General features: G+C 37.7%; 2 protein-coding genes across 2 annotated transcripts; one reads left to right on the forward strand and one right to left on the reverse strand.

The window, feature by feature from the left end:
- Positions 1-305: 305 nt before the first annotated feature.
- Positions 306-12,592, reverse strand: tbck (TBC1 domain containing kinase). Its single transcript, XM_033970041.2, has 26 exons — positions 12,492-12,592; positions 11,984-12,189; positions 11,780-11,852; positions 11,061-11,175; positions 10,644-10,717; positions 10,125-10,266; positions 9,970-10,030; positions 9,836-9,897; positions 9,706-9,767; positions 8,914-9,062; positions 8,677-8,815; positions 8,503-8,602; positions 8,067-8,116; positions 7,843-7,972; positions 7,025-7,123; positions 6,881-6,943; positions 6,679-6,805; positions 6,437-6,487; positions 6,232-6,315; positions 5,433-5,518; positions 4,964-5,000; positions 4,173-4,334; positions 3,919-4,091; positions 1,894-2,057; positions 1,150-1,309; positions 306-512 (listed from the first exon to the last, which is right to left on the reverse strand). Exons 2-26 carry the CDS (start codon positions 12,174-12,176, stop codon positions 402-404), a joined length of 2,667 nt encoding a protein of 888 aa, XP_033825932.1. The 5' UTR covers positions 12,177-12,189; positions 12,492-12,592; the 3' UTR covers positions 306-401.
- Positions 12,593-12,904: 312 nt separating this feature from the next.
- Positions 12,905-22,138, forward strand: aimp1a (aminoacyl tRNA synthetase complex interacting multifunctional protein 1a). Its single transcript, XM_033972139.2, has 7 exons — positions 12,905-12,975; positions 15,067-15,197; positions 16,300-16,413; positions 16,887-17,054; positions 18,116-18,318; positions 18,678-18,846; positions 21,873-22,138. Coding segments are annotated over exons 1-7 (954 nt in total). The 5' UTR covers positions 12,905-12,973; the 3' UTR covers positions 22,040-22,138.
- The last annotated feature ends 4,355 nt before the right edge of the window (positions 22,139-26,493 follow it).

Below are 26,493 nucleotides of genomic sequence, written 5' to 3' on the forward strand. Positions count from 1 at the left end.
ACCTCTGTGTCTGCACTTTTACTCACTTAAGTAATACAATTGAGTACCTTATCCACCACTGCTTATAAGTACCATTACAGTTTCTGGCCAGTAGCCATTCAGCCTCTGATCTCATTATTCACCACCCTATATCAGTACACACTGTTTTTCAAGCCATTTCTGAGCCATAAAAGCACCTGTAATTGAATAAATGCAAGATAGATATTTTTAATGCTATACTGTAAAACTGTTTTGGCAAAACAATAATATCTCCATGAGGCAAGCATCAGCCTTCCATCAGAAAAGTTATATAGGCACACACGCAATAAATCATGAACAATTTATTTGACTTGGAAAATGAACAGTGATCACATTGATAATCATATATTTGTTTTAAGTGACACATATGAATTACAAATTATTCATATCTGAGGTGAAGGAACAGTGAGCAGTCCAGTGGGTTTTAGCTTATTGATGCCTCCATCGAGGACACAAACTCGAGGGAAATTCACTTTGACCAGGTGAGTCGCAAACTGGAAAGGATAAATTGTAAAGACCATTAGGATATGTGGATACTTATATATATATATATATATATATATATATATATAAGTTTTATTCAGTAGTAGTTTTATGAGAAATTTACACTTTTAGATAAAAACTGAATTAGATTTTATTTTAGCCTCAAAAAAACAAGTGAAAAATGTATACATTACATTAAAAATGTAAATAAATAAATAGAAGGGTTGACACAAGTTTTATTTTCAAATGGAAAAAAAAAGCTTACGTTGGGCCTTAAGCCTATTCATTTCAAAATATTTTGTTGTCCTCATTTTTAAGATGATGCTTAAAATCTTAAAACAACTTGAGAAAATTGGAATGAATGATTGATTTCCCAAGATAGTGATATATAGATAGTGTATTTCCACACCCAACAGGGATTGGACAAGATCTCGTGAATTTTTTCTTCTTGTCTCCACCCTTTTTTGTCTAATTACACTGGACAAAAAAGGGTTAAGTGGTGCTGATTTGCATCACTTGAGAAGTTCTGTCTCCAAAAAGAAGTGCTACAATGACAGCAAAAACACTAAATAGTGAGGCCAAAATTGTGAACAGCATCAATCATTTCTTTATTCTAAATGATGGATGTCTGGTCTTGTGTCTCCTCACCATAGCAGCGCTCTTCATGGCGTGACTAATGACCACAATGAGTCGTCCTCTGTAGCTCTGCAGCACTCCTGATGTGGGACACTGCACCAGCTCCCCGTCCGACCCAAACACTGTGCTGAAGGGGACGTTGATGCTGCCTGAAATGTGACCTCTGCTATAACTGCAAACAGTGGGGTTAAGGGTGGACAACTGTATGGTTTGAAAATGAGATCAAATAAGCCAATAATTTGACCACTTGCATGTAACTTCAGAGCTTCTTTAGAAAACATCAAATATTATAGTTATGGTAAATAAAATGGCCGCTTTTCTACCTTCAAGTCACTCAAAGCACTTTACAGTTATGACCTGTTCACACAAACATTTGACACCACTGAACACAGACCCTGGGAGTGAAGTGGGATGAGTGCCAAGGACATAACGGAATTTTTATTTTTCCTCATTTCTTCACAGTGATGCAGAAACTGTGGTCTAACTGGTGGCATTCACGCTCCTTCAGGTGGTGCACGTATTCCTTAATATTTGCTCACATTTTTCTCCGCCTTTGGGTTAGTCCTTGCCCTAACCCTAACCCTGGTTTAGAACCTCTTGTTTTAGACCTGGCCAAATACTTTCCTAGGTGGTATTTGGTAAAAAGCTTGAGCACCACTGATCTTGGGTGTTATGATCCATTAAGTAAAAATCTAGTGTGACATTCACAATCAAAAATGTTACATTTGAGGTCATCTTTCAACAGCGTAAGGATACTCTTCCACACTGCGGACGTCCACAGAGATGATTTTGGGTTTGCCTGACTTGGTTCTTTTGGTGGGTGCAGTAGGTGACAGTTCACACAGTTCGATAAGGTCCTCTGCAGAGATCCTGGGAGACACTTCTGCTTTCAGCTCACTCAGGGACATGGGCTCTCGACACTACAGAACATGCAACAGGAGATGACAAGTATATTGTATAATCATAAATGTCTAGGTTTGAAAGGTAGTCATCTGGACAACGTTAAAATCAGTTTCCAGAAGTCATTTCAATCTGAAGATGCTGATCAGAGGAATTAAAATGTATAGTGTTTAGTATAAATTTCCACGTCTTACAGTAATGATTTTGTTTCGATTTCAAAAACATTTTTATTTTTTCCACCATAGACAATATTGTGTGCAAAAACTAAAATGTCCTTGTCAAACAGGGCTGGCTGTTGCATGAAGTGGTTTAGTGGTTATTAGTCCTTATGTTGAATCATCACATTGCAGTAGTTTTAGCTTTCAAATACACTGCCTGGCCGTAAAATGTCACACACTAATATTTGGTTGTTCGCCTTTAGCTTTGATTACAGCTCACATTCGCTGTGGCATTGTTTCGATTTCATTTCTGCAATGTCACAAGATTTATTTCCATCCAGTGTTGCATTAATTTTTCACCAAGATGTTGCATTGGTGATGGTCGAGTCTGACCGCTGCACAAAGCCTTCTCCAGCACATCCCAAAGATTCTCAATGGGGTTAAGGTCTGGATTCTGTGGTGGACAATCCATGTGTGAAAATGATGTCTCATGCTCCTGAACCACTCTTTACCAATTTGAGCCCAATGAATCCTGGCATTGACATCCTGGAATATGCCCGTGCCATCAGGGAAGAAAAAATCCAACCTGGTCATTCAGTATATTCAGGTGTCAGCTGACCTCATTCTTTGAGCACAGACTGTTGCTGAACCTAGACCTGACCGACTGCAGCAACACCAACATATTTGCTTAGTTAAATCCAGGTGGCAACTTTTTTTTTTGGCCAGGCAGTGTAGTATTTATGGCACTTGATATTTAGGCATTTTCTGTGACATCTACCAGACATTTGTGGCACCTGACATCGCACCTGCCACATACTGCCACATGGCACAGAAGGTAGTATAGATCAGTATCTGGCATGTGACATGTTAGATGCCACAAATACTGGCAGGTGCCACACTAGGTTCAGAAAATAGTGTCATGGATTTTTATGTTACATATGTATCTTACATTCACCACATTAGACTACACATTAAATCTAACTGAGTCCACTGAGGTGTCCAATCAAAACCTTGTGAAATGTATAGAAAATGTCTAAATATTCCATCAACACTCATAATTGAACGTTGGCAGTACGTACAGGTGTGACATATATCAAAATGTATCAATAACTTGAATATTAAAAACAGTCTCTGCACTTTTGCGGTTAAAGATGCTCTATGTAAGCTTCTTGTGGAGGGTCCATCAGTTGCTGTCTCATGAAAATGTTATTGCCAAAAATACTTGTCTACTTGTCTTTATGGATATGGCTAAGCTTTAGGCCTTTTATGTGAAATAAAAACTTTTGGATCCCCCCTAAAAACTAATGCAGAGTCCTGTTAATTTTACAGTCTATTTCATTTTTGTGCAATAGTTGATCTTTTAAAAAAAAACATTGGATGGCACCTTTCAGCACATTTCTGACGAACTGCAGAAATTACATTTCATCATTAGTGGAAAATGTTGAAATATAATGAGATATGATTTTTTTTTTGTCAATATCGCTATATTTTGACATCACCTGCCACAAATACTGCCATGTGCCACAGAAGGCAGTCTAGATCAGTATCTCGCAGGTGCCACATCAGGTTCAGAAAATATCAGCAAGTGCCATGAAAAAGCTGTGTCATAAATTTAGCCTGCTGTCACTTTTTTTTTATGGATGAAAATTCTTAGATGATGTAACATATTCTCAAAAGTTGATGTTTGATATTACATTGTTGGATATGGAGTTGTTATAGCTACCAGTTCAGTCTTTGTCATGTCTTGGTATTCAGAGGAGAAGTAGGAGACAGGTTTCCCAAAGCCGTTGTCTCCAGCAGGTTTGGGCGGCTGAGCGTGTTGTCTGTATGTGGCACTTTTCGGAGTCCAGCAGAACAGACTTATGGACTCTCTCACACATCTCTCAATGTCAATTTCTGCATCACAAAAACATGTACACACTAAATTATCACGTCATAACACAGCTAGACCGGTCGATTTTATTTTTTGTTGTTTACCTGGGAGGTCAGAGAAGAGTAGGATGCACTCATTGAAGCCATTGGCCAGGAGGCGGTCCCTGAGCTGCTGCAGGATGGCCACACCGATACAGAAAGGGAACGAGGAGTTTCCAAGAAGAAGAGTGTCCCACAAGTGAAAGATCTTGTGTAGTGGAAATACGTCTAGATCGGGATAGGAGAACAAGGAGATATGTTAACTAGACACGTTGGCATAAATATCAAAGGAATATATAAAGACGCAAGTAACAAATTACACACACGACTTAATTAGAAATCTGTAAGCAATGCAATTAACGTACATGAGTTTTCAAATACTTTTATAATTACATGTGTTATGAAATTAAGTTTAAAGTGCATGTATTACAACATTTCCTGATCTTATATGTTATAATGTCGTTTTGTGTTTTGTTTCAGTCGCACATGTTTAACACACAAACCCTCCTCAAACAGAAAACACTCTGTTCCACCTTGTGATGTCATGTGGTAATACAGGAAGTGACACCTTTACTAGAATCATTTGGATCATTTCAGCCCTGGAACTGCCCTTCTCTACTGAACAAAAGGTAAAAGGAGCTATTAACTTGAAAACTACCACTTCATGACATCACAAGGTGGAACAGATGATTTGGAGCTTTGAGGTTGTAGAAAATAATACAGGGTTACTCAGATATGTGTGAATGAAACAAAACACAACTCCAGGTATGTTTTTGAGGAGGTAACGGCATTATAACGTAGCTAAAAGGTCACAAGAGTCAATGCGTAATATGATAAGAAAGGTTTATGATACTTACGTGTAAACATGGTCAGGAACCAAGGAATTGCATAAAGCTGTGAAGAGTAATGAGGATAGCAACATATTATCCACCACAGACAATACTGTGTGATGCAAAAACTTAAGTATTCTTGTCAAACAGGGCTGTCTGTCGCATGAAGTGGTTTAGTGTTCATCAATCTTTATAAACGTTTTGTTGAACTTTCATTTTCGATTATTGGGGATGAACTGTGTCCTGGCATCTACTGATCACACGCATATTCATTTGGCAAACGATTTAAACTAGGCCCTTGTTTTTCTTATTAGAGCATTTGTTAATGTCTCAGTTGCTCTGGGTTCAGGTAAAGCTGAAATAATGACAATAAGCAAGATGACTACAGGACCATTACACAATTTACTGTAGGAAAAATAGAGATGTTATTATGTCCAGTGTGACACAAAAACGTACAGCGAAGAAATATCATTTTTCTAAACCGAAGGTCACTTACGTCTGGGATGAAGCCGATCTCATTCAGATGGTTGCTGAGTTCAGGGTCGTGAAAAGCAATCATCTGAGAGAAGACAGTCAGGTACTCTATAAAAACATACAGACAATGACAGATAGATACTTCTTCCATTAGATTAGTTTAGGTTAAATGTGTTTATTTGTCATTTTTGCATTGCATATGTTTCATACAGCCACCACATTAGACTATGCATTAAATCCAACTGAGTCCATTGAGGTGCCCCTCGAAAAAAACTCAGTGAAATGTATAGACCATTTCTAAATATTCAACCTTGGCAGTGTATCTAGAGGTGGGACATACAACAAAATGTATCAAAGCATCAGCTGCTGTCTCATGAAAATGTTATTGCCAAAAATACTTGGAAATGAGTCATCTGCATGTCTTTATAGATACTGCTACGTTTTAGGCCTTTTCAGAGCGATTTCAGAGCCTCCACCTAAAAACTTACATCCCTTTAATATTAGAGGCTATTCCATTTTTGTGCAATACTATTTCTGATGAACTGAAGAAGTGAAATTTGATCGTTTGAAATATAATTAGATATGATTTCTTGTTAATATTGCTTACCCTTGCACAGACTTTGGCCTTTCAAAGTTTTAATTGTTCTACCTGTTTAAGATAAGACAGTTAACTAATAATTAACTACCAGATTGACCCAAAGATTTTAATGATCTGATTATCTTCTAGTCTAATTTTTGTTTGAATTTAAAATGCAATCCACCCTTTGTTATTCTTTGATATTGTACAAATGCTCAAATTGTGTCTAAATTGATGACATTACCTTGAATGACATGAGAGTTGTCCTTTAAGAAGAAGTTATACAGGTATTTGGGAATGAAGGCAGACATGCACGCATATGCTAGTGCTGGAGAAAAAGAGACAAAGAAGGTGGAAAAGTTTGAACAAAACATACATTAACTTTCTATCTGAGTAAAACGCAGGTAGATATTCAATGTGTAACGACAGGGAAAAAACTAAACATTTACCTTCATTGTTAAAATTGAGGTAAAGGAAAGGGGCACAGAGTGAATCCAAACCTAAAAAGGAATACTGATTAATTTACCACTTAGTAATAAAACAGGATTTCTCAAGAGTTTGACTTCTTGTAAATGGATAACTCAGTTTATCAAGAAGAAAAGTCCAACCAAACTATAAACCAGAATTATATTCATAAAAGTATTCTAAATGTGCAGTATTAGGCCTAGAGATACTAAAATATGCTACAGACCCTGCCAGTACACAAGGTCTGGATGTGAGACCACCCAGGCTTTGAGCACCCGTCTGAACTTGCTGTGGCCCTGAGGAGAGGACAGTAGCTCATCGTACTGGTGACAGCGAGGAATATCTACTTCAATCTGGACAAAAACAAATATTCAGTGGGTTAAAATTCCATAGTTTTAATGCACTATGTGTTTGCTTTATAGTGATACCTGTCTATCAGTTGGAATGGGAGTGTCTTTGTCTATACTGTCATATTTCGCTTGAATATCACCCTGTAAATATAAACCAGCAGCTTGATTCAATTTTTTGTTGTTTTTATTTTTTTTATTTTTTTTCGTTCCCTTTTTGTTTACCTCAATGCCGAGCAGTGCAGCCCACGCGAGACCCCGGACAAGAGGTGGGATGTCCACTCTGGCCTCTTTCCACACCAAGTGCTTCTTGTAAGGATAGGCCTAAAAAAGCATAAAGTAATCACATACGTATAAACATATGTAGTAATTGCTGCTAAAACAAAAACAAAAAAACAACATAGAACAAAATTATCAACTGCAAAAAGAAGAAATGTTAACGTTGTATTTATTGTACAGAATGAATAAATGAGTAAGACTGAACTCTACTGAGCTCTAGAGGGCGCCACAAGCTGTAACAAATAGACTCGGACTCTCAGAAATCCATCCACTAAAATGAAATGCATGTTATGAATAACCAATGTCTATCCATTTTACTTTATACTTGTGTCCCATTGGTTTACAGAATATGTTAATACCTAAACTTGGAATAACAATCACTAATTTGAACCTAAATATAGATAAATTTTTATTCTAATGGAAATGTCAATAAAAGAGCCTGGAATGTCCTGCAATATTAGAATACACTTATTAAAAAAATCTATCTCGCATTTATACATTTGCATGTGTCTTAATTGCTCAAAAATGCCTGTCAAAAACATGCGGTCTTATGGTGTGTGGGGTCGCTTCTCCACAGATCTGACATGAAACTTAGTCTAGTGGCTTGTTTCCAGGGAGATAGATAGTAACTTTATTGTCATACTATAGGAAATTCCAGGAAGAGCAACATCTCCATGGGGACAGGCAGATATTGAACCCTCCACTAGACAAGTTACATAGTGCACCTTTAAATGCAAAAAAGAGGAATTTCCAAAAAAAAGGACCTGCAACAGCCTGTCGAAGAGGATGATCCGGAGGAGCTGGTATTCTGTGTCTCTCTCCCGGATGATGAGCGGCAGTGTGACAGTCGACGAGAGCTCATTGCTGCTGTTGGACTGAGGGAGACTAGACTGACTGAGCGTGGAAAAGAAAGAGAAAAAAGAGATAAATATCACTGCTATGTACACTGACTGCGCACTGAAATAAAGACATGTGAAGGTGAACTTACTCATCTTCAAGTAGAGGATAATATGCTTCTCCACCAACATCTTTCAGTCGCTGTTAAAAAAATACAAATAAAAATGAATTAATTAATAAAATAAACAACACATACAACAACAATAATAATAATAATAATAATAATAATAATAGTTTCCAAGCTAAAAATATTTGAAAATTCCATATTTTTACTAGAATCCCTTTGTTTTTTCCTACTATGTTAGGCAAAAAGGGAGGATGGTATTGTTCACATATTGCTAATATAAAATCCAATACTATATACCCTCACAAAGGTGGTTACATGTTTTTGTACGTTAATGAACTAAAGTGGTGTTTAAGTTATTGCAAAAGTAAATGCAGTTCTTCTGGGCAGTTTTACAATGTTCAAAAAAATATTACATCATTTCATTTATGATTATTTGGGTCAGTAGCTTGACTTTACTTACATTTCTCAGTTGACACAGTGATAGTGTAACTGTTGTGTCATCTAGCAGGAAACTCCGATCTCTCGCTTGTCCGAACGTCTCACCATCCTCTAGGACAAAACTAAAATAAAATGCGCTTAGATGGCCCGTATTATTTTTCATTGACAGCAATAACCTCATGAGTGTGTTATGTACTTCGGTAGAGTGCAGATTGGAGGCTTGGACTGAATAATGCCCTTATTGGTCAGTTCTTTTTCCAGGTCTCCTCCGGCCAAACACCACAGATGGTAAACTTCATCTATGGCTCGTTCCGACAGGTAGTCTTCATCATCATCTAGAAATGTACACACAAAAAGAAGAGCTATTGATGTACTGTACAGTATTTAGGTTTTGGTACAGGGACAGGTAATGTCGGTGGTATAGACGCCAGACCTTTGCAAAGTTCATTGATGTCTTCTGGAAGTTCTATGTGAGCGCAACGCAAAGACGAGGAAAACAAACTGACAGGTTTCTGAAAAGGAGAGTAGAGGCTGGAGATCCCAGAGAACACAGGGTCTCCCAGCAGATTGGCAGGGGTCGGCCTGTAGGAAAGAAATAGCAGCATTTAATTTACATGAATAATTATTACCAGTATATCCTGTATCGGTATGACCTCTGTGCCCTAGAGCTGAATGATTTGTAAAAAAAAAAAAAAAATGTAATTGGAATTTTTCTGACAAGAATTACAATTGTATTTACTATTTGTTTCAAAAATAGGATTCTGTTCAAAGTTCACATTTTAATCGCATCTATTTGAACTGACAAAAAGACTCTGAACTGATGAACTAATACAAGAATCACATGTACTTTAGAATATGTTAAACTACATGGTTAGCTTTTTTTGCAGCATAAGACCTAATATTGTTAGTGAAGGAAATGATGGCACTTCAAAAACTGCAGCCTTTGCCATTTCCTAATTGCGTCCATTCAAATCATAGTTTCATCTTGCAGCTCTACTGTGCTCAATCTTTTTTTTTATTTCAGATATAAAATGTAAAATCTGGTGGTTTCCATTCTCATTGTCACTATATACACATTACTTCTGCATTTCTCAGGGCACGGTTCCATTTTGCTTATCCTCCTGAATTATTGAATAGATGTGAAAGGTAATTCATTTTTCTCTTATATTTCAGGCTTTGTTATTATTTGATTTGCTTTAAAATACAGAATCTTTTCAACCTTTACCTTTTAGATGGAAGAAAGGTCAAGCATTTCCTTAATAACTCCAGGACATTTTCTGGCTGACCCTGTGGATGTAACATTGTTTGAATTGAATCTTCTTATAAACATAAAAATCTAATATACACCATTATACCTTAATGTTATCAAGGCATCCATGTTCCTCAGCAAGGACAGTAACAATGTCATCCATGCAGCCTGCGCACAAGAGCACACCACGTTTATCTTCATAGAAATGCAATTCGCTAAAGTAATTCTATTTTCTCTTACCCAGAGTCAATATAAACTTTAGTCGCTCACTTATTTCAATATTTTGCAGCAGTCGTCTTCCCTGTGGTATGACATGGACACGAGAAACCACACATTTCTTTAAAAGCGCACATCGTGGTATTTGTTTTGCTGCTATTTACCTGCTATTTACTTACAGCACAGAGCTCAAACAACAGAATCCCAAGTGACCACACATCGGATTTAGGACCAGAAGATGGAGGTGCATCGTCATGGGAACGGTCGCTAGGATGAAATGATCCTTGAGCGATCACCTCTGGAGCAAGGTATGATGGGTAGCTGATGAATACATCCATTTGAAAATAATTATTACATTTATTAAAACTGTTCCAAGGCATAATATGACAGCAGTGTATCATTTATGTGCCACTATTGAAGTAGTAGTGCATGTTCAAAAAAATGAAACTATGAAATTTAATAATACATTACTTTTACTGGACAGATGTTTTATAGCAGTCACGGTTCTACTTTTCAATTGACAAAAGGATATTACCAATTTAACTTGATACAAACATAAAAGGCCTTTTGGATACAGATCAAAGTGACGATGTTTTATAACTTGATATCTATAAATTAAATTGAGCTATCACGTCGCCTATTGAATGCTTTCAGTAACAACAAACATATGTATTTAACACTAGTGTGGACACAGTTACCCAATGGGGAAGTCCACATCTGCTCCGTGATCTGTCATGTGATAGAGCCCAAACTTTGCAAGCTTCACGTTGCCCTATAAAGAAAACATAAACATATAAGTTAGTAGGACTGAGTTTGGCCCAAAAAATGTATCATGCTTTTTTTTTTCCTTATGTTGATCATTCTCAATGTTTGATTCAATAAATGTATGAATGAATAAATGAATGAATGAAGAATTAAATAAATCAATACATTTGTGTGTGCATATTCATTCCTCCATTGCTGAACTCTGCTCCAAACCACATGCTTTTACAGACAGACGATGGGCTGCCAACCACTCAATTAAAAAGCCTTGAACTAATCACTGATGAAATAACATGAATGGACAGTATTATAATTCTGACATTGACTTTGTGTTTTTGAAGAGGGGGACATACCTTACAGTCCATGAGCACATTGTGTCCACTGAGAGCTCTGTGCACCATGCCATGTTTGTTCAGGAAGTCCAGGCCTTCGAGGACCTCATAGGCGATCTGCAGCACCTTCTCTGGACTAAAAAAAAGACCACATGCTAGTCATTAGCTGAGGTGAAAGCATTTTATTCTTCTATATACATAGAGTGACCAGATTTTCAAAATAAAAAACTGGGACACTCCTGGGTTTGAGTGTTTGGTAATAATAAAGAGCACATAATTAAAACATTATTATGCACTCAGTCCATTCATGACTTAATCACTTATCTTGTTGTGAGTCAGTATAAGCTGAGAGATTTAAGTTACTACAATTGAGGACATATGTTTGTGTTCTGGTCATTTTTAAGCAATTTTCTGTATTTTGGCCAAACAAATGACAACTGATGTCCCTTTTTGTCGGGTATCAAAGTGGTGAAAATAAGGACGCCTGGGACATTTCTTTTGTAAAACTGGGACAAATCACTAGCTTTGGATTCATCTGCTGGGACAGGGGACACAGGGCTCAAAACTGGGACTGTCTCGGGTAAATGGGGATGTCCGATCACCCTAATAACAACAGAACTGGCACAAAACAGAACAATAGTAACTAGTAAGAGTAATAGCCATACAAATAACAAAATTTTGTCATAATGAATATCAAATTTCAATAGGGCATTTTATTTATTAGAAAAATAGTGTATTACCTTGCCATTTTGCCCTGCTTTTGGAAGTCACTTAAACTGCTGTCATAGTGCTCAGCAACAACTATCAGCCGTTCTGATGAGAAAGATGAAAACACAAAATATATATAGATAGATTTTTATGTATTTTTTATAGAACAGCTGACACAAAAGAACTGACACTATAGTCATATCTACTGCAAGTCCTGAAACTTGAATATAGCTCACCATGCTTTCCTCTGGAGATGTCCACATACTGGCACAGTCTGGGGTGTGTGATGGTCTTGAGGATCTGGAAGCGTCCCAGGATCTTAATGGAGTTGGGAGTTAGAGGCAGACCGTTGCTTCCACAGACATCATGGGGCAAAGCTGAGGCAAAGAAAGTGAAAGCCCCCAGCTGAGCATCTTTCAGGGGCCTCATTCTGCTCTCAGCACTGTGGAGACAACAGGACAACACTGTTATGAAGGGGGAACAGCTAACAAAGCTTAAATGTAGATTTCCAACGCACGATCGCAAAGTTTCTGCATTTAAATGAAAATATATATATATATATTAATAATAAAAGAAAATAAAAAAATTAAGCCTGCACCATTTGAGTAACCAATGACAAAATTTGAAGTTAAAACAGATAGCAAAGGACATCATCATAACCATCGTTTCACCGATCAACGTATGCCAAAATATTAGCCATAAAGATATCGTTGTAGAAATCATGTACGTATGCATTTTACTCACGGTTAAACAGAAGATTTTAGAGTCATCTTTTGTGTTTGTAAATAGCACTTTAATTTCCTCAGTCTGAGTCGATATGAAACAGCTGAGCGCACGTGACCGATGACGTCAAAACCGTGCGACAAAAGAAAGAAAAATGATCCGAAGAATACTCTTTATAAACGAATATCATAATTTTGAGATGATTGAATAGCTCAGTTCCTTGTTAGCTTTTAATGTAAAGATTTTGTTTTGATATTTTGACGAAAGAGAAAATTATAAAAAGGCAGTTGCGAGGTTCTACTAAGGCAGTGTCCGCTTGCTGACTAATAAGTAACGTGGAGGTTGCCAGTCTAGCGTGTGACTGAAATTTCCATGTTTTTGCACATCTGCTTCTTGGGTCCTGTCTCTACGGCTTTGTAGCTGTCTCTCCGGTGCCTGTTTTTACTGGATCCAGCAGCTGTCAAGTCCTTAAGTGGAGTTAAAAACGTGCGAGCTTGGTGTCCATGTAAGTTTGAAGATTTTGTTAAACGTTTATATTAAATCTTTGTCTATTTTAGCCATCTGAGCCATTTTAGCAGTCTCAAAAGTATTTTTCGAAGCATGAACCGGTTTTATTGCTGTATTATCCACTATTTTATCCCAATGTCATATAAAATGTTAATGTGAGTTAGTTAGCTTTAGTGATTTAATTCTAATAATCAAGCTTTAGGCTGTGTTGTAAACTAATAATCACCTGTATCCTTTAGTGGTGAAATATTCTTCATGTTTTGAAACCCCATAGGTACATTGTTTTAATTAAATCCTCATAATCAGAATAGTCCTTGTCCTGTTTTGCATTAGATAGTGCTGATTGAAGGGTTCCATTTTTTTTTTTATTAAATATTTCATAGGCTGTAGCTGTTCCACTCTAAATAATGTTCACATTATTCCTATTGACAGTAGAGAGGCACATTATTTGAGCCTGGTTCTCTCCATTCATTCATTCATGTCTATTTTAAGTAAGGGCCTGGACTGTTATCAGATTCCTTCATGGGTAAAGTATGTGCTGACACAGGTCACTGATGAGCTGCTGGTGTTGTTTGACAGGTTAAGAGCAAGATCTCATCTTATACATCACATGGCAAAAGAAAAATTCTGTCAACTGGACAAAAGTTTTAAAGTGAAGACGTTTCGCTGCTCATCCATTCTTTAGTTCTGGTCAGAATGCTGATGGACACTGCCTTATATCTGTCTGAAGGGAGGAGCTAATTACACTGAAACTAAGACAGCTGTTTCTATACAGTTTCTGTTTGTTGGCTAGGTTTATTGAACTACACCTGAACTGTACCTGAGTCATATTTTGCATAATCATTCAGGCCCCTAATGGGTGCTCTCACATCCATTAGCGTACTGGCTATCCCCATCACTCTGACCAGAACTGAAGAAGCTGCTTGGATGAGCAATGAAAAGTCTTTACTTTTGTCAAGTTGACAGAATTTAATTTTTCTCTTGCTCTGCGTGATACCTGGACGAATGAGGGATTACACAGATATACACCACATGCTTTTTACAATAAAAATTTAAATTGAAATGACCCAACTATATTTTTGATGATTAGTTATGACATAATGATCTAGATCTTAAGTAAAAGTGAATAATTGCACAGCCCTTAATGGAAAACAAACAAACAAACAAAACAAAAAAACCTGTTCATTGCTATGATAAAATTTAGAACAACTCTCATGATTGAATGAGCAGCAAAACGTCTTCAGTCCTCCATTTTTTTGTCCAATTGACAGAATTGAATTTTTCTTTTACTATGGATCATGCCTGGACGACTGAAGGATTACACAGAAAGCTCTTTATGATCACATTTGGCTTTGAAATCCTTTACATCCTAATGCTTGTAAATCAAACAGTGCATTTCCAGAGAATATCTTCCTCCACTGGTGCTGCTGAAATGAATAGTTTCTTGAAAACCAAGCCTTTGATCGTTGATTTTATCAAGTGCAGTGCTTTTGTGTTTCTAATTTCCTCATCCCACTGCGCTCCGTTTTTATCTGAAGCCAGCTGGTGTTTTCCTCTGGCTCTTTGCAGCCTGTCTTATACTTTTTATCCTCCATTTGTTAGCCTTATAAAATCCATCTTCAGCTGGAGTGCCAATTTGTAGAGGTCAAACAATGCATTTAAAACCTTTAAAATCAGGGCTTAGCATTATATATATTTTAGAAGTTTACTCTACACACACAGTTTTACTTGATACATCACTCTCAAATAATTGTGTAGACTTGTTTTGACCAATATTAAGATAAGATAAGATATGCCTTTATTAGTCCCACAGTGGGGAAATTCCAGTATTGCACCGCACAGTTAAAGAACAGAAGGAAAATAGTACATGCAATAAAACAAGATAATAGATAAATAGCTTAAAATAATAAAAAAAAAACAGACTTAAAAATAAACTAAAAATAGATGTAACCAGTCAAAAGAAAATGGCATAGTTGAGTTTTTGTTGAGACTGTAAAAAGAACCTGAGGTCTTTGTGGGTTGTACTTGGCCCTATGTTTGCTTGTGTATGGCCTGCATCTGTTGTTTACATTTGTATATTCTGTGTTAGGTTTTTGGCTCGTACTCTGGTCAGGATGTCGGGACACAATCCATTGTTGAGGCTGGAGCAGAGGGCGGCGGAGGCGGACCAGATCATCGAGTATCTCAAACAGCAGGTTCAGCTACTGAAGGAGAAAGCCAGTAAGCCAATGTATTACTTCAATCCAATACAACTTATTGAAGCCACATAATTGCTCATTATTTGTATCCATTAAATACTGTCACAGCAAGGGAGTTTTCTACGTTTTATCTTATCTTGCCAAACTCCCATGGTAAGCAGTGGAAGTGGCTCAGTTAGGGTGTTTGTTCACTGATCCAAAGGTTGGCAGTTCGAATCACACTCCTGGCATTACCAACTCGTGTTCTTGGGAAAGACACTTCATCACTTCACCCCCGCTATCTGTAATTTCTCAGTGTTTATTAAAACTAGGCAAAAGATGATGATCTGTGTCGATACCTTTTCACTCTAATAAAACATTATTCAATTCAATCCAACAAACTATTTTTACCGTTACCAAACTTCATTTGCGCTCTGGGATATTCATACAATCCATTGATAAAAAGAGACAATATGAATACACAAAAATAAAAACAGCAGTGAGTTAGTGAATTAAAGCGGTTCATTGACTTGTTCTTTTAGTGCTAGTGCAAAAGTCTAATTCAGTGGGGTACGGCCAAAGTGGAGGACCATCTTTTGTTTTGGAAAGTCCATGTGGTTTTCCCTGTACCAGCAAAGTCCTGCAGCTCTGGTTTTATATGCACGTCACTGTTCCTTGTGTCAACAATTACAATATTTGAAAGATGCAGATGATACAGTATGTCTGGTTTGCCACTTTTACAGTCATTTGTGTATAATGTGAAGAGGACAAAGAGGACAACATCGACCAGTCTAGCTGTGCGTCCTGCTCTGTCCAAGTGCATTAAGTACAGCCAGAAACCTCCTGCCGCCATTACAGCAACAAGTCTAGTTATGATTACTATGATGTATTATTTATATAAGTTCACAAGACTTCAGTATCAAATATTGTGAATATATTTACATCATAAACAAAAATATTGTCAAAAGTACTTATTACTTAATACTTTGTGTGAGGATGTCTGTACTGTAGCAAACAGGATCTGACTCTCCATGTGTTTCAGAGTGATGAAATCTGCATTATACAGAGAGCTGAAACCAATGAAGAGTTTGGATTTTTTCATATTTTCATCTGTAGAAATTCCATGCTTTAATTTGTCGTTTCAGTGGTCCAGGCCAGTGCCAGAGAGGAGAAGAAACTGATGGTGGAAAACGCCAAACTGAAGAATGAGATTGAAGAACTCAAAAAACAGCTGCTAGAAAAGGAGAAGAAGAGGGGAGGTATGTGTACTTCAAAATATGTCACCAAGCTCTTACCGAAGATTCATTGGAGGTGGAAAATGATATGGTAAAGACCCTACATATGTTATATTAAGAGTTAAAATGGCATTGCCTGTATTTTCTATGTAAAGTGGAAAGGTCCTCTTCTTTTGTTTGAACATAGAATTAAGGTGATTAAAAAGCATTCCTGAGACCGCGATGTGCCTGGAGACCTGTGTTTGTCAGACTGAACTGCTCCTATGCACAAAAACTGCAGGCGCCTCAAATGAATGGTTTCGTCTTTTCAGTAGCACTATATTTTTTACTTCATGGCTCCATTTCCTGCTTTCCATCAACTTTGACATTGTGATTTTCAGCACTGTTTGCACCAGCAGCACTGATGTATAAATAACGCTCTCTGTGTAATTTTTAGTTTTGTTGTGATGCAAAGTGCCTTTTAAATTTTGGACTGTTGTGTCTGTTTCCTTGTGCAGTGCTGGATGTGCCAATGCCATCAGGTGAAAACGGCGTAGAGTGCAGTCCAAAGTCCATATCCCCGTCAACCTCTGAGCAAGCACAACCTACCTCTACTGCTGCTGCTACTCCGGTCCAGAGCCCCCCTTCCAAAGAAGAGGCCAAGAAGAAGAAACCAGAGAAAAAAGGTAATAGATTGCAGACATCCCTCCTTCTTAATGAAGGCAAATATGAGTATTAATTTCAGCAAAGTTCTTTAAGATATTAATATCAAAGTCACAACAAAAGCATATTATGTCTGCGCCTTCACTTCAAAACACTGATCAAAGACGGACTGCAGAGGGACAGGCTTCCCAGTGATAAATCACTCATCGTGTGTTTCACTATTAGTGTACACGGAAATTACAGGGCTCTGTGTTCAGTTCCGTCAATAATCATGAGTGCGTAGGCCCTGTGTGTGTGTGTGTGTGTGTTCAGCACATGTTACCAGATGTCACGGTCTATTCTTTTTCCACATTTGATATAGTTCGATTTCCTTCTCGTCATTTCTTATTAGTTGCAAAGCCATCGTAATCTCAATGGAGATGTGCAAATGTGATTTTGTTGTGCTGTCATCACAGCACAGTACACAATCAAAGGGCACAGTTGGAATGGATTTAGTGCAGAGGCTGATTAAAGCCTGGCTGATCACTCGATCAGTGCTGTCCACTGCAGCCACCGAGTCCAAATGAAGGTACTTTTGTGGAGACAAATCGCCTGCTATTCTGTTATGTCACTGGAGCATGGAACGTTTGGCCAATGCTTCTACTGGTTTTGTCATTAACCTCTGGTATGCACTTCGTCTTTTTCTTTTGCTGAATATTTATTGATGAGATGAAACACATGCTTGCCCTAGGCATTCTATTGGTGGCTTTTGTTTTCTTTTATGGCAGGAAATTAAACTGAATTCCACATGGATGCCAAGTGTTGTTTGATCTGAGACTTATTGTTCATAATTTTACTTGGAAACGTACCACTTGAGAAGTGTTTAAAAAAAAAAAAAACATTTCCTGTTATAATGTGCACATTTACTTAAAAGCTTTCACAAATGACTCTCAAATCTTTGAGTTTCTTATGACTTTTCCGAAACATGGCTCCTTTACTCTCGTATCAGGTTCTCTCTGAATATAATCAGTTGTATGAAATCTGAGCTGGGCTCTATTTGAACCTGCATGTTGCGTAACAGTATTTCCTGACTTTGCTGTCACAGAAAAGGCTGAGAAGAAGCAGCCTGCCCCCAGCCAAGACGAGGCCAAAGTGGACGTGTCCCGTCTAGACCTTCGTATTGGACTTATCATCTCCGCAGAGAAGCACCCAGATGCAGACAGTCTGTATGTGGAGCAGGTGGACGTGGGCGAGGCTTGCCCAAGGACTGTGGTCAGCGGCCTGGTCAAGCACATACCCCTCGACAAGGTGCAACCGCTCTCTCCAGTCACGTTAACTGCATGAGACAACGTGGACATGAGACAAAGCCATAAATATCCTTACATCAGTGCTTCAGACATTCATGGCTGGTAACAAAAAAAAAAAACATTAAAAGGTGTATTATCATTGTTACACTTATTATCACTGGGTAAACACTTTTATTTTCAATAGAATATTTCACTTTTCCATAATTAATTCCTACACATATTTAAATAGCTAGATAGACTAAGCAGTCTTGGGTGTCATTTTTTTACATACATTGTGTGATTTATATATGGCCAAAGAGCTCTAGTGATTTCAGAGTTTCCAGTTTTAAAACCAGGTATTTTATTGTTTGCCCCCTACAGATGCAGAACCGCATGGCCGTGCTCCTGTGTAACCTGAAGCCGGCCAAGATGAGAGGAGTGGTGTCACAGGCCATGGTGATGTGTGCCAGCTCCCCAGACAAAGTGGAAATCCTGGACCCTCCGAGTGGAGCCGTACCCGGAGACAGAGTGACTTTCCAGGGCTTCCCAGGTATATGAAACAAGACACTGGAGACCAACCCAATTATTCCTGCTTTGTGTGTTATTTCAAGCCAGCTTTCCATAGAATGTCCCTGTTTTTAGCAAATGAAGGGTGTCAGTACAGGTCTATGCCAGAAACACCGCAGCACTTGGTTTGTCTCATGATTCTACTCTCCAGTCAGATTTGTGCACAGTAAAGTGTTCAAACTGTTCTGAAATATCCCCATAATATATCATCGTGAACTCTGCTAGTTTTTAAGGCAATTTCAAAGATCGTCCCCCAGAGTCCAGCAGACGAGCTACTGCCCTTGGGACTAAACTGAGGACATTAATTCACTTTCTGGTAGAAAGGTTGTCCAAATGCACAATACAAATGATTTATGAATGCTATTAATATTATTCCCTGCTATCAGTAAAGACTTTTATTCTTTTCCATTGAAGATATTATTATACCCAAGCCCTCATAGTCAGTTGCTCGCTGATACGGTATGCAACTGCACATTTTGACCAAAACAAAGGAATGTAAGCTATAGTTAGTCTTTATTTTGTTGTACTATAGTGGCTCACTTACTTCCAAGAGCAATCACGAGCTGTCTCTAGTGGTTACAATCAGTGGTTACAGTCTAGTTTGAGAGAGTTATGGTTGTTTTATAATTTGCATGTTCTACTAAGAAGCAATGTGAAGAATTTCAGTAAATCTGATGAAAGCATTTTTATTCAGAGCCAAATCTTTTATCTCAGCTGTATTTGTTGTAGTTATTGGACACCGCAGTAGTTCTTTTATGAATTCTCAACATTATTTTTTTTTTAAAAATAGGATAGGATTATTTTATATTTATTTTAATGATACATAAAGGGGTGCTATGTAACTTTTCTGGTGGCTCTCCATGGAGACGAGCAATTGATGCTGCCAGACAAAGTTACATGTCAGATCTATGGGCGAGAGTACCCTGCTTAATGGAAGAGTACTTGTTTTTTCCAGCTCTTTGGAACATTCTAGGGCAATGCTGTAACATGAACAAGAACTGAATGTAAGACATAGATGTTAAATCCCATAAACATAAGTGTATCCCCACATCTGAGGTAAACATGTTCAGTTTTATTCTTACAAAAACATTGGGCATGATGTCCATGTTCTTCATGTTGTAATTTGGTGTTTTGGTTCTTAAGATGCTCGTCCAATCAGAAAGCAGAATGAGCCTCATATGAGTCTCATTTGAGTTGCTGATTTAAACCTAAAAGGATTCTCTCTGATCTGAATGCTCATTACCTAAAGTCCAACACCTGCAGACAAGCATTAATCAGTGCTAGTGCAGCCTCTACAGTTTAGTGAGTTAATTCTGGAGGTTCTGAGTTTTCACATGAGGCCTGTCCATATACTGAGAATGAGAAAAAACTTGTATGTGTCCTTTGTGTGCAGGTTAAGGATCTTGCAACCCAGGTTCAGTGGTGATTGTAGTACCTGTTAAAACAGACTACACACTGTTCCTTTTAAGAAGACTTTTGGTGGTTTAATGTTTCGCTATCCTCCTAGGACCTGGCATGCACATATGTGGACAACACATTTTGGACTGTCTAGGTCACAATATATTTTTTTTTCTCTACAAGGTCCTGGTGTCCACAGATGAGGACATTAAACTGTGACAGAAGAGTATAACACTTTGTAGTTTAGATTCAAGATGGACTTTGTTAAAGGCACATGTCTCCTGCTCCTGTCAGCAGCACTTCACATGAGACACATTGTTCCAAGAGCTACAATTGTTCTTTCTTATTTTGTTTTTACACTCAGGGAAAAATGTTGCTGTTTGCAATTTGCAAAAAACTTAATAGTTTTTTGCAAATCATTATTCAAGTGTGATTTTTTTCAAAATAATAATTATAAAGTAGAATGAATGTCCTCTTATGTGGACATCATTTTTCTCATAATGTAAAAATATATTTTATTTTTATACTCATCAGGTCCCAATCAGCCCAAATAACATAAGAGAATTTAATAAAGCCAGGCAAGAGCTCAGGTCTTAGGAGGTTATGCTGTTTCAGTAAAATCTTGGTTTATCGCAAATTTGCTACAGACCTTGACAAAAATTACCATATTTAAAAAAGCAACTCAAAAGTAAAATATGCTTTAGAAATGTACTGTGACAAAATCACAATCACAAAAAATCAGTTAATATCTGTAACTTGCTTAAGAGCACTGTTAACACCATCTTGAAATCAGAGCTTAAAGCCACTTTTGTCTTGTCTCGAATGTAGATTAAATTACGGCCAATTCACTGTTGGTGCGAGCCTGTAATTGCCCATGACTCCTCTTTCTAATAGGGCCCAGAAGTCGTGCATGAACTGGAGCGAGCACACAGGCCGCTCATCAAATCCTTCTGCTCAGATCTTTGTAAACTTTGGAAAATGAAACACATTTGAAGCCTCACACCTCAGGACAGTTGTGAAGTTTGACACCAAAGAGATGCTAGCCAGTATCAGCACAACAGCCAACCCAATCATTAAATGTGTAATAAAACTGACTGGAAAAGAAAGTACGGACTTACAACACCCAATGCATTCATAGAGTTTCATCGCGGCAGGTTCACATGGGAGAAACAACATTATATTTGGCTTGTATATATGAATAACACTCAAAACCATAGTAATATATTTATTGCCACATCATTTGTATTGGCCATAATTTTTATTTTTTTTATTATTATTATTTTGTAAATGGAGGTCATCCATCACCAAAACTGAATTTCTTTAAAATGCACAATGTAACTTTTCTGTGGAGGGATCACCCCACGCTTTTGTTATTGCTTTGCCAAGAATGTTCTACAGTATAGCAATGTATCTATCCCTATGGAGACAAGCAGGTGGTAGACTCTATATCTTAATCAAAATTATGTTAATTAAGAGTAAAAGAAAATTTCAATTCAGCCACTCAGGGATTACACTGACAAGGCACATGAGTCAGTTCTGAAGTTTCTTGTTTGATAAATGAGCAGTGAAAAGATGAGATTGGTGGCTCTAAACTAGTCTGTGTGATTTCAGGTGAGCCGGACAAAGAGCTGAACCCCAAGAAGAAGGTTTGGGAGCAGGTCCAGCCCGACTTGCTCACAGATGCACAGTGTGTCGCAACCTACAAAGGAGCGGCCTTTGAAGTGGCCGGTAAAGGAGTGTGCAAGGCCCAGACCATGAGCAACAGCGGGATCAAATGAAATGCCACGGCTGTCTGGAATAGCTCTCCGTTTACTGGGCTTTCTAACCCCTGGAACTTAGGATAGTGTCGGTGAGGTTGAGCTGCAATGTTTTGAAGATCAATAAAGTTGTAAAAAAAAATGTTTTTTTGGGGGGTTTTTATTTTTTTGTTTTTTTAGGTTAAAGCATTATGAGTCAGGGCAACATAGTCAAATTTTAATCATGATCAAGTCATACATTAAAACTCACATATCTAATGTAGACTGATCACTCACAGTACAGCAAAACATCCAAGCACAAATTTACCTTCTAATACTGAGAGTCACAGTGAGGTGATACTCTCCAATTAGTCAGTGGCTGATATATTTTTAAAAATATGTATTTTTTTTGTCATTCAAATAATGGTAATCAGACATGTCAGAAATGTGCAATGTAATGGGACAGGTTCAAGTATCACCGGAAAGTGAATGGACTGTAAAATGAACCACAGAAGCAGCAATATGCAATGTACTCTTATCTGAAAGGAAACACTGCAAAAGGGAAGACGGTCATTTAAAACATGCAGATTTGGAGGCGGGACCTTTTTCCTGATGTGGAGACATTTCCAGTGTTGTCAGAGGAAACACTCTGCGGGGAAAGCTTTCAGGCATATTAAGATTGCTTGTATTGTTCATACAAAGTCAGAATTCTACACATTTGGGGTTGGGTGGGGAAGTTGGAAACGTGAATAGATTTAATTGTAATTTAGTCAATAGTGTGTTGTTATGCAGCTTTTATCCTTTTCCTCGCTTCTCTCATGTGTCTCATTACGTTAAATAGCCTTTGATTCAGTTTCTTTTAGAGCACAAGAGCAAGAGGCCTTTGTTCACTTGGTCTGCTTATGGACATTTTAATGAGCCTAAGATGAAACAAGGGTTTTTACGACAAATCTCTGCAAATCCAGATCAATTGTTCTAGTGATGGAGAGACCCACAAGTCCTGATACTGCGCCCACAGCTATTATCTCGTCTGGGCTGGGGCTTTGTTGTCTTCCGTCCCCACCACCGTAAGTTTTAGTCCTAAAGAAGAACTAATTGAGACCATCCACTTCAAAACATCTGTGAAGAGCAGGTCAGAGCCAACCAAAGCTTTGAGTGCTAGTCTAGACATTTCTTTTCACATTCAAGAGGCCCAAAAAACTCCATATAAGTTGAGTACAAAATGAGTGGGGTCAAAAATACTCAATCCTGCCAGTACGATTTACCTTTGTTTTTGGGTTACTTTGCAATAACAGTCTGCAGTGTACAGTGGGTTAACAAAGTTAAAGTATTAAAGTACTGTACTTAAGTAGAAACTTTAGGTATTAGGTACTTTACTTTAGTGAATTTTAAAGTGGATGTCATTTTCTTTTACTTCACTACATTTGAGAGCAGGTATGTATACTTTCTACTCCACTACATTATTTAACTGGACTGAAAAGTAATGTAATACATGCTCATAATTTGAGCAAAAATGTAACTAATGAACAAATAATAATAAATCTGCAAAATACTTTTGCTTTTTACTCTTTAAGTAAATTTTTAAACAAGTACTTTAATACTTTTACTTAACTAGATTTTTCATGTGATACTTTTACTTGCGTATTTTTTATTTATTTTTTTCGTCCTGGTATCTGTACTTTTACTTAAGTAACAAACTTTAGATTTCTTTCCCTGCATATAAATGGTTTCTATGCAGTTTTGTTAGAAGAAATTGCAAACCTGCAAATAAAATAAAAAATAAGAAATTAAGATTATCTGAGGATGTGGTCAAACTGTGACTTACAGCCAGAATAATGTAAACAGCAGGAGTCCCTGTTGGGTTCCTCGTTATGAAGCCAGTTCTTGTCTTTAGTTGAGAATGTAAACTGACATTTGGAAGTGTAATTTTAGCATGTAAAAAAATGGATGACGCAACTCAATCATAGTGTTGATTATTTCAAGATCTCTGATCCTCTGCCACTGTGATAAATGTTATTTTTCCCTTTCTGAATTTTCCATAATACAATGGTTAGTGATGGATGCATTAGCTGCTGATTGTTTCATTCTGTTGCAGCAAAATATTTAGATGTGGATGTGGAAAACTAGTGTTTACAAGTAGAATATGTATTATTAACCACCATTCAGATTCACTGAGCCAATTTGATTACTCTACCCACTCTTCACCCCCATTTCACACTTAGTTATGTCCTGTCACGCTGCCTGGTCCAGTGGTCTAAGACAGTGTTTCTCAACCAGCGGTACGGGGACCCTTAGCAGTGCCCGAGCAGGTTTCAAATGAAGGTGCAACTGAATAATATTTGAACATATTATGCCAGGAGATTTTAGCTCTTACAAATTTAATGATTTGGAGGATTTTAAACATAATTAAAACAAGAAAGTGGTAATATTTGACAATATACATTCAAATGAGGGGTCAAATAAAGTTTATGGCAGCTCTTGGTCATATGGATATCTCCCTTTCACTTTTATATGAACCCTTGCTTTATATGGACCTTGCACCAAACCCAACTCTTCATGATAAATCTGTCACACAAAGCACTCAAACCAGAACAAATCCTCCTTCTGAATTTATGAATCTGATCAACTTCATGTTCTTTCTACAAAGAGTTCATATAAAGTCACAAAATCTGGTCTGAGTTAATGAGCAGAAGCCCCTGGCACCTGAATAGTAACAGCACGAGCCACAGGGGGGCAGAAAAACTCTCCCATCCTCAGTGTGTCTTTCATCGTGAGAGTAAACGTCCATAATTGCAATGCTAAATATCCTTTTGTCTTTGTTGACATTTGAGTCCAAGATGGCGTCATGAAAGTGGTACTGTTGAGAAACCACTGTCGGTGTGTATACATGGTGGAAGTACGCCTATTAAATGGTTGTTTAGTTACCAGACTTGGACCTTATCTGATCCACTTGTGATATTGATCCCACAATACACCCACCACAAAATCCACACATCCGTTTTCTATCAATGCCATGAAAACTTAGACTATTGGCTTTTTTGAAGAGATAGATCGATATGAAGATTGAAAAAAGTCTATCAAAGCTGGTAAATGTCATTAATCAAAGAGGAAGTAACAATAGGGATTATGTGTTAGCGAGGAATGAGCTTCGTGCCGTGTAATAAATGAAAAACAGCTTCAACTCTCACTCTGCTGTATTATCCTATTGTAATGTTTTGTTGTTGTCGGGTTTTTTTCTTATTGGATTGGACAGTGGCTGCAGTTACATGCTCACTCAAAAATGTATAATTGTCTGATTTTGGAGCTGAAAGATTATTAAAATGAGATGTAAACTGCAAAATCATCTGATGTCTTTTCTGATCATGAGCCCTCATTACTCATAACAAATAGTGCAGTTTGCATGCTCTTTAAGTCATTTTAAAGGTCTAGAAATCAGGTATTAATCAGATTTTGGTGTGGAAGAAGAGTAAGGAGGAAACTCATGACCCATAGACATGTGTGCTGCTAAAAACCACCAGGCAGCACCTCATTGCAATGTTATTAAAGCTGGAATCATTTGTGTAGTATCCAGAAGTGGTAGAGTAGCCAAATATTGTACTAAAGTAAGAGTAACGTTACTTCAAAATAGCATTACTCAAGTAGAAGTACAAAGTAGTGGTTTAAGAAATGACTCAAGTAAAGGTAATGTAAAGAGTAAGCCCAACTGTCAAGATGTCTGATTTAATGTAATTTGAAGGAGAAACATGTTAAATAATGCACAAAATATATTTTTGGAAACACCTTGGGGTGCCACCGAAGGAACTGGAGGACTTGTCTGGGGTGAGGGAAGTCTGGAAATCCCTGCTTAAACTGCTGCCCCCGCGACCCGGCCCCGGATAAGCGGAAGAAAATGCATGGATGAATTGTAAACAAAATGAAAAATGAAAACTGAAAACACAAATGTTCAAATCTTTTATTATTGTCAACAACATTATTGTTTGTGTCACTTGTAGACTCACTCACAGGGGGTAGAGTAACCAAAACTCCAGTTACCCTAGCAAGAGAACTGTTACTTTAATGAAAATATTACTAAATTAGGAGTAAAAGTATGCTGCTAGAGAAAGGACAGTTACTCAGGTAAATGTCACTGAGTCCTACCCGTCTCTGGTCATATCAAGCTGACTTGGATGAGCCGCTTCCACATAAGCCAAATATGCACAATCATAAGTTCCTATGACAATACTCCTCAACTTTGACGGGAACATGTGGAGACATTTGCGTACCGCACTGTCACATCCTTCACATCTGCATCCTGAAGCCGCGACTGAAGCTCCTGGCTGGGTACGCTCCTTAGCTGACCTGTCTCCTCTCGGCTCCAGGAGACAAAGGACAGACCGGCTCTTCATTATGATCAGTGAGTCAGGATGAGTGCGCCTTAATGCCCTTCAAACCCAGGAGGAGGAAAATCCCCCAAGGGAAATTTTGAGGTGAGGACGGTAATTGGAAGCAAACAAGGA

The sequence above is a fragment of the Periophthalmus magnuspinnatus genome, chromosome 1, assembly GCF_009829125.3.
Source record: "Periophthalmus magnuspinnatus isolate fPerMag1 chromosome 1, fPerMag1.2.pri, whole genome shotgun sequence".
NCBI lineage: Eukaryota > Metazoa > Chordata > Actinopteri > Gobiiformes > Gobiidae > Periophthalmus > Periophthalmus magnuspinnatus.